Here is a 13,868-nt window from a genome sequence, read left to right on the forward strand (position 1 = left end):
AATCTTGGGATACCCATGCTAGGACTCATTTATTGAATTGCATATAGTCCTTGCTCAAAATAATAACAATAATAATAAAAAGAATTGCTTATACTTATAGTCATGCAAGGATTTATTTCCCTACTTTTGGTTTATTGAGAATGAAACCAGAATGCAATAAGAAGCAAAATAATGCAACCAGATATTTGTCTACAGATTAAGGCCTGCATGATTTTGTTGTAGCCTTATGTCCATGAAGGAGATGAGAGACTCCAAGACAGTCTGTTGCTTCAGTAATTCTAATTTTTTCGAAAAGAAAATTTGTTTCGGTAAATCTTTCCTTTAAATGTTCATAACGTTTTCTGTCCACAAATGGAGGTGTTTTAGTGATGGTGTTGTTAGCCAGAGTTAGGATTGAAAGCTTTTGCCACCTCATGAAGATCTTGTCATTAGTTTTATGGGCACCAATGCTGTGTGATGCACGCAGAAACTTGGCATTGAATATTCTTGCCAATTAATCTTCAATAACTTTCAGTGCTGTTTCATCATTTTTCTGGCTTAAACCCTGCTCCTTCAAATGAATTTGTAAGTTCTCAAGTGGATATCTCAGAAAGTAATTATAGCACAAAATTTAGCTATTACTCTGTTGGAACTTGGAAGGAGCTTAAAAATGATCTAATGGTAGGTTGCTATTGGATGCAGTCCAATGAAGACTCACTAGTGGTTCATGGAGCTAACACCTGCCAAAACTTGAGAACTTACACTACCAAAAGAAATTAGGTTTAAGAAACTAACACGTTAGCGACTGGAATCTTCTATTAGGTCAGCGCACCTCGATCAGAATATCTTTAAAATCTCATTCTGATACCATCTTCCTAGAGTATCCACACCTACTCCTCGTTCAAAAGCTAAGGCTAGAACTGTCTGTTGCATTCATTTTATGAGAATAATGTAGGATGAACTTGAAAGTTCTAGAGCTTATGAACTCGAACCTTTTAAACATTTACATGGATCCCAAAAGGAAGAAATTAGAGCAAGCGGCCATATAAAGCACTACCAAAGTGCTTGATACTTTTATTGACCTTTTTCTCCAAGTTTTCTTTTAGTGCATCACACAGCAACTTCAACTTCAACATTCAACATCAGTGACATGCATATTGGTGCTGCTCTTGAGTGGGTACGGTACCAGTGAAAAGAAGAAATTCAGTATCACTCTATTGCTGTACTGGAGAGTAGCTTTAATGATTGATGGGCTGGATTTTGAAGCATAATGCCAGATTTGAATGATGTTTGTGATCAGCCCGCAGACAGAGAGGAAGAGAAAGGAGGAGAAAATACAAATATTGGGATCTGTGCAGGCGTGTGCCTAGTTTTTCATCGACTATATATTGGATAGATTTTGGATATTTAATTATATAGGATCAAAGAATTCAAATAACACCTTCTGAATATTTTTTTTTAAATGAGATCTTGGATTGTAATAAATGATATTAGAGCGGATTGGATCCATTGCCTATATGGACTAAAGGATACTACAACATGGGTTCGTAAGGACTGACCATGGATCGATCGTGGTATTTGTGATTAGATTTGAATGGATTTGGATTCTTAGCCTACAAGGACGTCAGAATTTAAACGAAAAAATATATGAGGATCTATATAAGTATGTATTTAGTTTTATATCGATTATGTATTGAATAAATCTTAAATACTTGTATGGTATTAAAAAAAATTTAAATAATATCTTTGGAGTATGCACTGGGAGAGGTCCTCGTTGCGGCAGCATAAAAGGAAAAAAAAAAGGTATTACGGAAAGTTAGAAAGATCTGAGCACACTCACCGAGTAAAATAAAGGAGAAGTTGACCACAAGGTGTGGCCCTTGCCGTTTTGCACTATATAAATACCAACACCACCAGCAACCACGCTTGACACAAGAAGCAAAGGCTCTTCTCAATATAATATCAGTCTGGCTCAGGAGGAAAGAAATTTCTTGCACAAAATGAATCAGAAAAAGCCTTTGATTCACTTCTTAACACTGTCGTTGCTCTTGTCATGCCTTCTTCCTCTGGATGCAGTACCTCTATCTAGTACTGTTCTTCTTCCTGGATTCTTATGTCTTCTTCTTGTCTTTTCGACGAGGAAAAAAAAAAAAACCAATTGGGTTCTATTACCCTGCGCCGGTGATATGTTTTATTGTTATTTCATCTGAGAATCAAACTGATAATCTCTTCTATGGGTTTGCTTTGCAGGAAGCCTTGCATTAAGGAACCAAGGAGCGGTCACAGTAAAGGCTGCAGACCAGGTTCTCTCTCTCTCTCTGTCTCTCTCTCTCTCAGAGACACACAAACACATGCACGCACGCACGGATCTGGTTGAAGAAGGGCTTCTCACTTCCTCATTTGTTGAGGATGGCAGTATTCTTGCCTGTATCTAACAATATCTTAGCGGTGTATTAATTGTTATTCGATTTATTAGCTCTAATATCTCTGTTAAGAATAGGTAAAGGCAAGAGCCCTTCGCAGGAAGAGAAGATGAAGATTGGAATCTTGCTGCATGTCACGGGCTTGTGTTGTCGTAACTTGTTGACTATTAGGCAAATCTTAGCATTAAACAAGCCTGTCTAAAAATATTAGTCTTCCATCAAGCTTATCCTAGCTAGGCTATGATTTTTTTTAAATATTAAAAAAAGATTAGTTAACTGTATAAATTCCTGCTTCTACTTCTCACTTGCATACTTATGGTCAACGTTTCTTGGTACAGATGACCACCAGAGGAACACTTGTGGAGAAGAAGGGGGCATTTGTGAATGGAAGGATGGACATTGAATTAAATGACTACCGTGAATCTGGACCAAACAGAAGCCATGATCCTAGGATTCCTGCAGGGCCCTAAATCCTAGAGCCTCAATAGATTATCCTTCTGTTGTAAATTAGGCCAGTAGTGATCATAGCTTGAAGACTATGGCAATGTTTAGTGCTCATAGTTTCAGTGACTCTGGGCTTCATGGTTTTATGTACAATTGAGACTAGCTTCTGTATTAATGTATTGACTTCGATCAGAGTAGGCAAGCATCCAGTTGACTCTCTCTCTCTCTCTCTATGCCTGCGTGCATGAACATGTGCCTCTATGAGTGTCGATGATTATAAAGCTACTAAAACTGATATTCACACTATCTAAACTTCTGCAATAGCATTTATTCTTTGAGAAAAATCTACAGAAGCTTTTATGAACTGTCATGGTGTTTACAATGGGAAAGCATTTTTAGCAGTGTTCCTGCTCTTGTTAAGTGTAAGGACCTAAAGGTTTCCAAGTTAGGATGGGTTCATGATGATCGCCGCTGCAGCTTTCTCCATCATCCTTCGTCTTAAAATCAATCAAGTAGTACAAGGATTTTAAGAGTTCAGAGGAGTATGGAAATAATTAGCAGGTGTCATGTTGTAGTTCAAAGGAGAGAGAGAGAGTTTAGTGCAACAACATTGGAAGGAGATTACTGGAGAGCTGAGTGATGCCACAGATAGCTCAGCCTCAGGGGCAAGCCTCTCTCTATTACATGGGGTTGGCTCTGTTGTTCAAAGAGTAGTCTTCCGACGTGCATATACTTCTTAAAACCTGCTCTTAACCATGCAATAACATTTTGTGAGCTAGTGCTTTGGGCAGGACATGGACGTACTATGAAATTCTGTAAGACCAGTTGTAAAGAAAAGCTTTCATATTAGGTTTGAGGTCGCATAAATGGGAATCTCAGGAGTTCTTTCATATTTCAAAGGAGTACTGCAGGACAAGCCAGACCATTTAACCATTACTTTGCATAAAAATTCTCTCAAAAAATTTTACATGACAAAAAAAAAGAGAGAAAAAGAGAGCCTTCTTGAACGTAATCAACCCTGAGCTTTCATTGTAGAAGATTAATAGGTCATTAACTTTGGGCGCGGACATGCCAACATGATTCAAACCAAACTCAATTTAGGCAGGAATGGTTCATCTGGGAGCTGAATCCATCTTGAACCAAAACTACATTAATCCAAAGTTGAAGCATTTGCTAAGGAATAAGTCGTTTCTTTTAACAGAAATATAAAAGAAAAGATAGGACTGTAGTCAACTCAACTCATTTTATTTGCCAGAGGATTCTTGCTATTAACTTCTTTTTAAAGGCAATTATAGTCTCGTTGCGTATCGAACTCAAATATATATAAAATCCAAGAGGAGATAACTCAGTAGCATCCATGGCCATGGATGGAATTTAATTTTGGAAGGAGCTGTTGGCAAATCTTGGGGACCCAATAAATTTGTCACAGAGATATTGTTGGCCCGGTGAGATGGGATACTTCTATAAGCAGACGTACAACCTTCATTGATTGGTATTTTAACAAACCTAAGCCACTTTTTCGATAAACAAACCTAAGTTAGGTCAGCTAAAATGCCTCCACCTCCAGTCTTGATATCCCGTTTGTGTGCCTTTGAAATGACCGTTAGACTCTCCATCTGTCAAGTTGTGCAGGAGACTTGCATCCTGAAGGCTGTCATGCAATAATTCCAAATCTTGTCATTAGAGTAACACGGATAGATTCCATCTCTGCGTCCCTCCCCGAGCCGGACGCCGCCTCCTCCTCGTCCTCTCTCTTTTCGCTCTCTCGGCGCCTCACCCAGCCAGCCGCCGCCGCCGCCGCCGCCGCCGCCGCCGCCGCCGCCGCTGCCGCTCCTCCTCTCTCTCTCTGCGCCTCACCCAGCTGGCCGCCGCCGGTGCTCCTCTGTCTCTGTCAACGCAACGGAGGCGCAGATCCGCTCTGTCAGTTTCACGGGCTTGGACCCCGGTCCGTTCGGGCCGTCGGGTGCCGGACACTATTAGCCCTTCAGGGCTCGGGCCTAGGACAATTTCGTTGATATCAGCCCAAGTCTGGCCCGGGCCGGCCCGACCCATGTATGCTCGGGTCTAGTCGGCCCTCCGGGATTTCCTTCCGCCGCTTGGAGGGTGTGAGAGAAAACCCACTGCCGTTTCATCGAAATAAGGGAGAAAACCCTAGCTATAAACCCTAGGCCTCTCTTCTCTCACCCAATCGCGCTCTCGTTGCAATCGAAATCAGACGGCGGTACTTATCCAGTGATCTTTCTTCGTCTCCTTTTTTACGTCGCTTATTAACAAAATTTCTTTTCTTTACTAGCAATTCGATGTCTTATTGGAATTTTTTTTTATTTTCTAGATGTGTTTCTGCACATCGCGGTCGAGATTTTCATTGTTCTTTCTATATTTATTTGTCAATTCATTAGTTTGTATCTGCTTGACTTCCACTGGTTTCTCCAAATTTATTCTCTTGTCCTTATTATAATCTATTTGGAATTCTGCCAAAAAAAAAAAATTCTTTTTTTCCACATAGTTGATCAAACCTTTGTGATTTTTTTTAAAAGCGTAGTGGGATGGGTGCAAAGGCGAAGAAGGCTTTGAAAAAGAAGCTGAGGAAGAATTCTTCTCAGCTATCCATCTCTGGGCGCGCCAATGAATCTTCTGACTTCTTGGTATGCTTCAAACTCATGAGTAATGTTCTTTTCTAAGCTTCTCTGTTATTTATGATGCCCTTATTTACAGCCTTTAGAAGGCGGTCCGGGGAGGAAAATTTCTGAGCCAGAAGAACCCGTGAAAGAAACTGGGACGGTGTTATATATTGGTCACATACCTCATGGATTCTACGAGGAGCAAATGGAAGGTACTTATATTTTGCGCTGCAGGGAAACAAGCAAGAAAACCGAGATCTTTTTGAATGGGATATTGACAGTTGTTATCCTTTCAGGATTCTTTCAGCAATTTGGGAAAATCAAGAGATTAAGGATTGCACGCAACAGGAAGGTACCTTTTTTTTGTTGTGATATTGGTCAAATGTTAAGCAACATGAGCATGCTCACCTGGCCCTGGGAGGCACAAATCCGTGGATGTGAATGTTGATGGTTTTGTTCGTTCATAGGCATATGTAGATGATACTTAAAATGGTCACTTAAATGCTTATGTAGCTGCTTAAGTAGCTATGTGTTGCTTAATTGATATCGCACTTGGATACTGGATTGTAGAAAGATATCGTTAGATATTGGAAAGGTCTGATGCTTAATTGCATGCCTGCACCCGACACATGTACTTAAATCCTTGTACAAAAGACCAAGACAAGGTTTGCAATGTCAGAATGTCCAAACTATGATTTCTGCCTCTAAGCCATTTTGAACATGTCTATTGCACTTGGGTACTGGTCTGTAGAAAAGATATTCTTAGAATAGTTGTTATGGGCGCCCACCTAGGCACCTAGCAGGGTGCCTAGGCACCTGACTAGGCCTAGATTGCCTAGGTAAGGCCAGCCTGAACTATCCACTATATAGGCGGTCGCATAATGTTTTGGACACTCAGCTGGGTGAGTGGGCGTTGCCTGCGCTGCCCAATTTTGCTTGGCAATCACGTCGACCAACCCATCAACTATAGTGGCAAGCCAAACCTGAGTCAGCTGACTTGGGACTGGATAGGGTCAAACTGGATAAGGGAAAGGGAAAACAAAAACAAAGAACAAAGGTGATTGATCCATTAGATCCTTCTCTCCTCTCATCCGAAGTTTTTCCACTCTCAAACTGACCTTCACAATGGTTGGCAGTCTTGTATGCTGATTCATGGTTGATGGAGAGTACTCTCTCTCCTTCTCCCTTTCTATTGTCAATAATTCTCTCACTCTCTCACTCTATCTCTCCGCTTTTTCTCTGCTTCCTCTCCATTTCTCTTTCATTTTCCACTTCTTGATGTTGATATTGTTAAACCCAAGGAGAATGGTTGGTCTGAAGCTCTCCAAAACAAGAAGCTTTTTTTTTTTTTTTGCTTTCTTTCTTTCTTTTACCATTGGCTTTGGGGGACCAAAGGATACTCTCATACAGGCTTTCAAAGGACTCCCTCTACTTGTTCTCCATGGTACTCTCCACAATGATCTTACTGGCACACCACCATATTGTTACCATATTGTTATAGTCAAAGACTGCAAAACTGACCCGAACTACCCGGTTCAAAGCATACCATACCAAATTGGTGCAAGACCGGGTTGGTTTGCTGGTTTGGCATGGGAACTACTCCACTGAGTAGAACTACCTCGTTCCACTCAGCACCAGCCCGTATCGCCCCATTTCGAGCAGTATCATGATAAAAAGTAAGAAAAAAGATGTCTTGGTACCATATCGTAAGACACCAAATTGATAACGTTTTTGGTACTGAGATTGCGGACCTTAGATATATGTATTACATTTTTATGCTTTTATTTCATTTTTTTTCTAATTTTCTTTCTAATTCATTGCTTGATTTAGTTCAGTTATTTTTCGTATGTTTAAGAGATTCTTGCTTACATCTTTAATGGGTTTTTATTCAATCATTGGGTTCTATTTAAGCATCATAAGTTTTCTGCTCAACTTAGGAACTTATCCTGGATTTGTATGTGATAGATATCCTTACAGTGTACAACTTTAATATAGTGCAATAACTAGTGCTACTACTATTCATATTAGTAATACACTCTTGTTAATAATAATCTTGTGCATTTATATGATTGGTATGCTTCTGTATATTGTTTATAATTTTAGGACAACAATAAAATTGTGATATTGGAAATATTAATTTTTAGTAGAACTCGTGCATATAACCCAAATATGGATTGTTTATTAGCAAAAAGCATGTCTTGATTAATAATTCAAATATATAAAGGTATATTATTTTGTAAATTTTGTATAAATTCTATTTCCTAGGCAGTCACCTAATCGCGTAGGCTGGAGGAGGGATCACCTAGGTTATTTGACAACTGTGATTCTTAGATATTGGAAAGCTCTGATACTTAATTGCATGCCTGCACCTGACAAACGTACTTAAGCCTATGTAGAAAATCCAAATTATGCCTTCTGACTGTTAAGCCATTTTCTTATATATATGTATATTTAATTGAGCAGTTTACCTTATATATAACTGGTGCTGATATTTCTCTACTTCTTTTCATATTTTCTAGACAGGAAAATCAAGACACTATGGATTTCTTGAATTTGAAAACCCCGAGGTAAGAATCTTTGTTCTAGCAGATTCTTATGCTGTCTTCAATAAAAGATATTGTTTTAGTGTTAACATGATATGTGCTGTAACTTGCAGGTGGCCAAGGTTGTGGCTGATGAGATGAACAATTACCTACTATTTGAGCACAATCTCCAACTCAGTCTTATTCCACCAGAGCGTGTTCATCCAAAACTGTAAGCTATTATTTGAAATTGATCTATGACAAGTGTCATTTAGAACCAGATATAATTGTATTGTTTTGGCCTGAATGACCTTGAAATTGAATTTTGTGGAACTTTGTAGTAATATTAATGCAATCTTATTATTAATTGATGCCAACAGATTTGCAGTTGATAGGAATAAGAAAAGAAAATCTGTGAGATTTATAAGTGCTGAAACACTTTTTATGTAGTAATTATAAACTTGTCAGAGAGACTGATGCTTAGAATTGTTTCTGGTAACATGAGGAATACTGATATGCACTCTTGAGTTCTACCTCATGATGCCTGGAATTTATATTGTTGCAAGGATTTTCTGAGTGGAACTTACCATGCAGTGTGCCTAAAAGAATCAGTTTTCTTCCCAAGTTTAAATCTTGTCTCCCTCACTCATTTTGAAATTAGTACTTGTTAAAAGATTTTCTGTTCATAGTTAACTTGTTTTTTTTTTTATACTTTCAAAAAACTTGAAGATCCTTGGAAAATGTGCTTGTATAACCTCTATGCTTCTATGGGCACCATATAAGACTGTACTTGTGATAGCGCCCATATAAGACTCTACTTATGGTACGAGTGATAATAAATTTGATGCATATGATATTTTATGTATCGTATGAACTGATGGCACATACAATTGTCTTGTTTAGTTGATGGTGGTAAAAATGAAATAAGACATGCCTTAATCATCTGAAAATAAATACTTCGGTCATATCACTGCCTTTTGTACATTCTCACAACCTTTTGTTTGTGGTTTCTATGTTAGTTATAGTTTTCTTTTTCTTCCAAATTTTCATTATAGGTGGAAAGGAGTAAACCGAATATTCAAACCATTGGATTGGAAAGCAATTGCACGGAAACGGCATAACAAGGTAATATTAAATCTTTTAGACTATGGGACTAACTGCTCAGTTGTGTTGTGATTGTATTATCATTCATGACTGATGTTCAGGAAAGAACCATGGAAGAACACCAGCGGATGGTGCATGGAATTTTAAAACGAGATGAGAAGCGGCGTAAGCGGATAAAGGCTGCTGGTATTGATTATGAATGCCCAGATTTTGTAAGTAAAATATTCCATATTTTTTGCTATTTCTTTTTGAGTTCTGAATAAGTTGAAAAATTTTATTCATTTTCGAACAAAGTTAAACATCATGAGACATTAGGCAACCAGCAGGTAAATGCTGTTTCTATGCCAGATTGGTTGTCGTTAGTCTTAATCATGGAAAGTTTAATGAGAGTTTTGGCATAAATAGCATACCATTACCAGTCATCTTAACTGGAAACCTGCTATCAACATTTGAATCAGCGAATGTAAATGGGCAAGTGACTCTAGTCACAATGAGTTCATTCCCGACTTCTTACTGTGGATTTCACAAGCTGAAGCTTGGAGCGCACACAGTGCCTGCCTGTGTCCCCTTAAAAGTTAAGCTTATACATGATTGGCAGACAAGAAGCCTGGTTTTCCAAATGGACCGAGTTTAATTTAACACTAGCATTTTGTTTCCTGTTTAAATGCATTCCAGCTTACCGGTTTGGACAGTGACTGTAATAAAACTTGAGTCAAGTAAGACTATTATGATATAGCTGAAAGGTAGCATTTTATGGAGGCCAGACTACATGTTTGCCCGATATGATGTTTTCAATGTTGGATGCTATTTCTTTGCCCTACGAGGTAGAGGTACACGCTTACGATTTGCTTTTCCTTTTTATTTTTGTGTATCACAGGTTGGTGTCGTTCAACCAGCACCGAAGAGGATCAAGTTTGATGAAGAAGAGAACTAGAAAAGGCTTGCCTGCATCATCTTATCTAGGGGGATGTGGTCTTGCTCTCTTACTGTTGGTTTCTCCCGCCAGGAAGATGGAAGTGTCTCAAAGATATGAGCCCGAGTCTGCCCCTTTTTCCTAATCATTTTAAATGGGTGAGAGCTGTTCCTGGTGACTGATGATTAGGATATTCTACCTAAGTATCAAGTTAGAGTTTTTGAAAATTTATAACACATTCGTGGTTGCATTGTTCCTCCAAACACCTGCCTCATTTGATTGGAGCATGATGGTTGCTCCGTACTAGTTTATTACACCTATTACAAGCATCTGTTCTAATCTCGAGGACGAGAGTGATATTGTTGTTTCATTACCCCAACCCCTGTTTTTCTATATTTTATTTTGCTCAAAAAGGTCAAGGCAATTATCTTGCTCGTGAAGATTTTGTTGGATTGACCCCTTCATTTGTTGAGCTAATATCTTCAGTAGGGGACTCCAACCCGTATTAGTGACATCTTCTCGGCTGGTCAAATGAATTTAACACGTCATTCCATTCGAAGTTATGAGAATGAGCTGAAATCTGGTAGAAAGTACTGAGTAGGTGATGGCTTGGTTTGTGTGGAGAGGGTTTAATATTTAGGTTCGTGACCTACGCATGGTCCTTTCTGGTTTCTGGTGTGCGGACACAGACGGAGGTTTGGACTTTGGAAGTTGTCTTCTCTCTCTCTCTCCCCCCTTTGACGTGGTTGATCTATGACCTCCCTTTGGGTTAGATTAATTAGCAGCAATGCCACAAATGTCTCCATCTTTTCTTCTTTGAGTTCTTCGTGTGTGTGATTTTAGTGAAGGAGAGGCCTCTCATATGATGCTCCTCTATTATGTGTATCAATAAAAATCTCAGGGCATGCTACGTTCTAGAGAGTTAGGGTTTGGAATAGGAAGTCTGATTTCAATTTTGGAGGAGAATGGAAAAATGTCTTAATTTTTTGAAATTTATTTTTGGCTCTTTTCTAGTAGTCAAATTTTATTGTAATTTTAATTTCGATCATGAATCAAATATATTGAAAAATATAGTTTCAATTTTCATTCCAATTCATTTCAATTTTGATTTCGGTCACGAACTAAAGCTTGGAGAGATCAATCTTATGCCTTTTCTAAACTATTTTCACCCACCAACTAATGGTGTTGTTATAGATTGCATAATCTGGAGGCCTACGGGGACAACATATTTATTATAAAGAAAAAAAAAATTCACAACACCTTAATAGAGTTGCCAATAGACGTTATACCATTCATATAAAATGAACCTTCCATTTAACAGTTGGCGCCTAACCAGAGAGTTTAGTGTCCTAAAGGTCTAGAGCTTCAAATTGCGATGTAAGAGGATGTTGGATGGTGTCTAGAAGATTCTGTTAATGCTAGATTCAAAATTTTCATAAAAAAGTATGAAATTCCTCTAATTCCTCCTTTTAAGTAATTTTTCAAACATACTCTTTTGAGTTCCTGACTCTAAACCACCTTTTTTTGTTTTTTTTGTAACAAAAAAGCAAGGATTCAATTGACTGTGAGGCCCTAAATGTCAATTTTGTGATTTGCAATTCATCGAAAAGGTTGACACAAATATCCTTCCTTAGACTTTATAAAGTTATGCATGACAATTTTAATACGAAACGATAGAATTTAGGTGCAAATCAATTCTCAGTCCACAATTTGATGTCACTCCATGATCAATCACTTCCCAATCTTCATTTTGACCATTGTATCACCGCCTTACATTACTGCAACTTGCTTCATATCCAAGCCATGGAGTAAGAATAGTAGAACCACCAAAACCAGTAACACAAGATATAATATAAAATTTCTAGCTAACACACTAGATCATAAAATGACAATCTAATAGAGACGCATTTGTCAATTCTCTTGCTTCCGTATCTAACTGGTCGATTTCAAAAATCTACGGTGATAGATTCCCACCGTCAACCATACAAAGTCAGGCAATCCTAAGGTTCCGTTAACAAGAAGTAAAAAAAAAAACAAAAACTTAGTTCTCTTGGAGACGACGTTTTTTGACCATATTCGGCCATTTCCAACTACAGCACCAGATGACGTGGAAATGTGGAATTGAAAGATTCACCATCTTCCCTTCGCATCCCGCGGTATATGCCGCAATCTTTTTTTTTATTACGCTACCGTATCAATCTCTTTCTCTATATCTTTCTCTGCCTGAAGAATCCACGACCTGCTTCTTTTTCCGCAGACGTCAAATCGAATTGAGTCGAGACTTAGGACGTATTCCCCCGGTCGCAGCCTCTAAGTAAGCCGAGATAGGAGGAAGAAGGTCGAATGGAGGAAATCTCGCATTAGAGAATCCCATCCCATCAGGTTCGGTCCCGCTATCGTTTCTAGAAAGTCTCCCTTTTCTTAACGAGCTTCCCGGTGGATGTCGGTCGGATTCGCGGCAATCGGTACGTGAGATTAATGTATGAGAGTGATTTCGAATTCCTAGTCTGTTCTTGGAATTATCGGAACAGCGGTTTGTTTTGATTTGGGGAAATCAGAACTGTTTCATTCGACTTCTTCTGCTATCTGGTTGCCGCAAAGAGCTCAAAAAAGTTATAAATTTTAGGGTTTTTCTTTGTGACGAATCAGTCTTTGTGCATGACACCGCAACGCAGCCGTATTTTGATCGATTGATTCGCCAGCAATGGTTGATTGTCGGAGCCTGATCGAGTTCTGCAGAGCTTACCAGCAGCACCGGATCATGGCGGCGGCGAACTCCAGCAACCAAAACCACTCTCTCACGAAGGGGAGCAAGTCCTTGAGCCCACTGTCCCATCCGTTCTGCGAGCACTCGCTTTTCGCTGTCATCGACGTCGTGATGCTGCTCCTGGTTCTCGGCGCCCTCGGTGTTCTCACCCTCCCGTGCTTCAAGTTCATCTTCCATGAAGCCTCCGAGCTTCTCCCTGCAACCTATGACCTCATCGGCGATGCCATTTACGATGCCCCGGTCGGGTATGCTGCCGCTGCCGCTGCCGCATTCGTTCTGATGTCCGTCACTGCGCTCGCCGTGTGGGAGATTTTCGTCAGGCCGAGGAAATGCGGGAATCCTTACTGCAAAGGTCTCCGCAAGGCAGCTGAATTCGACATCCAGCTCGAGTCAGAGAAGTGTGTGAAGTGCTTGCCGCCTGTGCTGGAGGAGGTGTTGGGGGCTCGCCCGCTGGATCTAGGAGAGGATCGCAAGGAATTGGAAGCTGCGCTCAAGAAGATGGCCCCGACAAATGGCCGTACTGTTCTTATCCTTCGCGCACCTTGTGGATGCCCGGAGGGCAGAATGGAGGTTTGGGGGCCTAAGAAAGTTCGTAGAATTAAGAAGTAGCCAGCTTATATTTCTTGCTTACCGATATTTGGTTCTTTCATAGTAATAAGCTGTAAACATTGGATTATAATAACAATATGCCAGTCGTTTATAACCCATATTCCTGATTTCCTTCATGTTGAATTTGAATTAGTGGCTTCAATATGTCCTGAGAATTGTTACATGCTGGTAGTCTTGGATCCTTCTTGCACTTCCCTTTGGATTAATTTGATCTTAATATTAGTTCACAAGCTAGCATATTTCTGACTTGATATCGCAGATACTAGCTATTGCTGTCTATTGCTGAAGAATCAAGCTGACCTCATCTTTGGTTATGATCTTTCTTTTAACTTTTCAGTTTTTGTAATTGATCATCATCTAGGATAAAAGTGGCATCTTGCTGAAGTAGATTAGCTCGTCTTTCTGGTGGATATTGATAATTCTCAATTTTGGGGGCACTGAAAGAGTTTCGGCTTGTGCTCTTTTGTGGATTGGACATTAGCATTC

General features: G+C 39.5%; 3 protein-coding genes across 5 annotated transcripts; all 3 read left to right on the forward strand.

Annotated features, from left to right (window-relative positions):
- Window positions 1–1,891: 1,891 nt before the first annotated feature.
- On the forward strand, window positions 1,892–3,038 carry LOC148702631 (uncharacterized). Its single transcript, XM_088702593.1, has 3 exons — window positions 1,892–2,067; window positions 2,230–2,282; window positions 2,741–3,038. Exons 1-3 carry the CDS (start codon window positions 1,980–1,982, stop codon window positions 2,870–2,872), a joined length of 273 nt encoding a protein of 90 aa, XP_088558719.1. The 5' UTR covers window positions 1,892–1,979; the 3' UTR covers window positions 2,873–3,038.
- Window positions 3,039–4,911: 1,873 nt separating this feature from the next.
- LOC103701056 (uncharacterized) lies at window positions 4,912–10,446 on the forward strand. Of its 2 annotated transcripts, none has more exons than XM_008783003.5 (9): window positions 4,912–5,067; window positions 5,389–5,491; window positions 5,562–5,679; window positions 5,764–5,819; window positions 7,987–8,034; window positions 8,124–8,221; window positions 9,045–9,114; window positions 9,195–9,305; window positions 9,971–10,446. In XM_008783003.5, exons 2-9 carry the CDS (start codon window positions 5,393–5,395, stop codon window positions 10,025–10,027), a joined length of 657 nt encoding a protein of 218 aa, XP_008781225.1. In that variant the 5' UTR covers window positions 4,912–5,067; window positions 5,389–5,392; the 3' UTR covers window positions 10,028–10,446. The 2 variants fall into 2 exon arrangements, with proteins under 2 accessions (XP_008781225.1, XP_008781226.1); XM_008783004.6 differs by having other exon boundaries at window positions 4,926–5,067; window positions 5,384–5,491.
- A 152-nt stretch (window positions 10,447–10,598) lies between these two features.
- Window positions 10,599–13,480, forward strand: LOC103701055 (uncharacterized). 2 transcript variants are annotated; one of them, XM_088702592.2, is made up of 2 exons: window positions 10,599–12,471; window positions 12,633–13,480. In XM_088702592.2, the coding sequence occupies exon 2, from the start codon at window positions 12,711–12,713 to the stop codon at window positions 13,380–13,382; it is 672 nt and encodes a 223-aa protein (XP_088558718.1). In that variant the 5' UTR covers window positions 10,599–12,471; window positions 12,633–12,710; the 3' UTR covers window positions 13,383–13,480. The 2 variants fall into 2 exon arrangements, with proteins under 2 accessions (XP_088558718.1, XP_089780848.1); XM_089924722.1 differs by having other exon boundaries at window positions 10,599–12,162; window positions 12,264–13,480.
- Window positions 13,481–13,868: the final 388 nt, after the last annotated feature.

Source organism: Phoenix dactylifera, chromosome 8 (assembly GCF_051530095.1).
Source record: "Phoenix dactylifera cultivar Ajwa chromosome 8, Ajwa_hap1_PhDact_Kaust_v1.1, whole genome shotgun sequence".
Classification (NCBI taxonomy): Eukaryota; Viridiplantae; Streptophyta; class Magnoliopsida; order Arecales; family Arecaceae; genus Phoenix; species Phoenix dactylifera.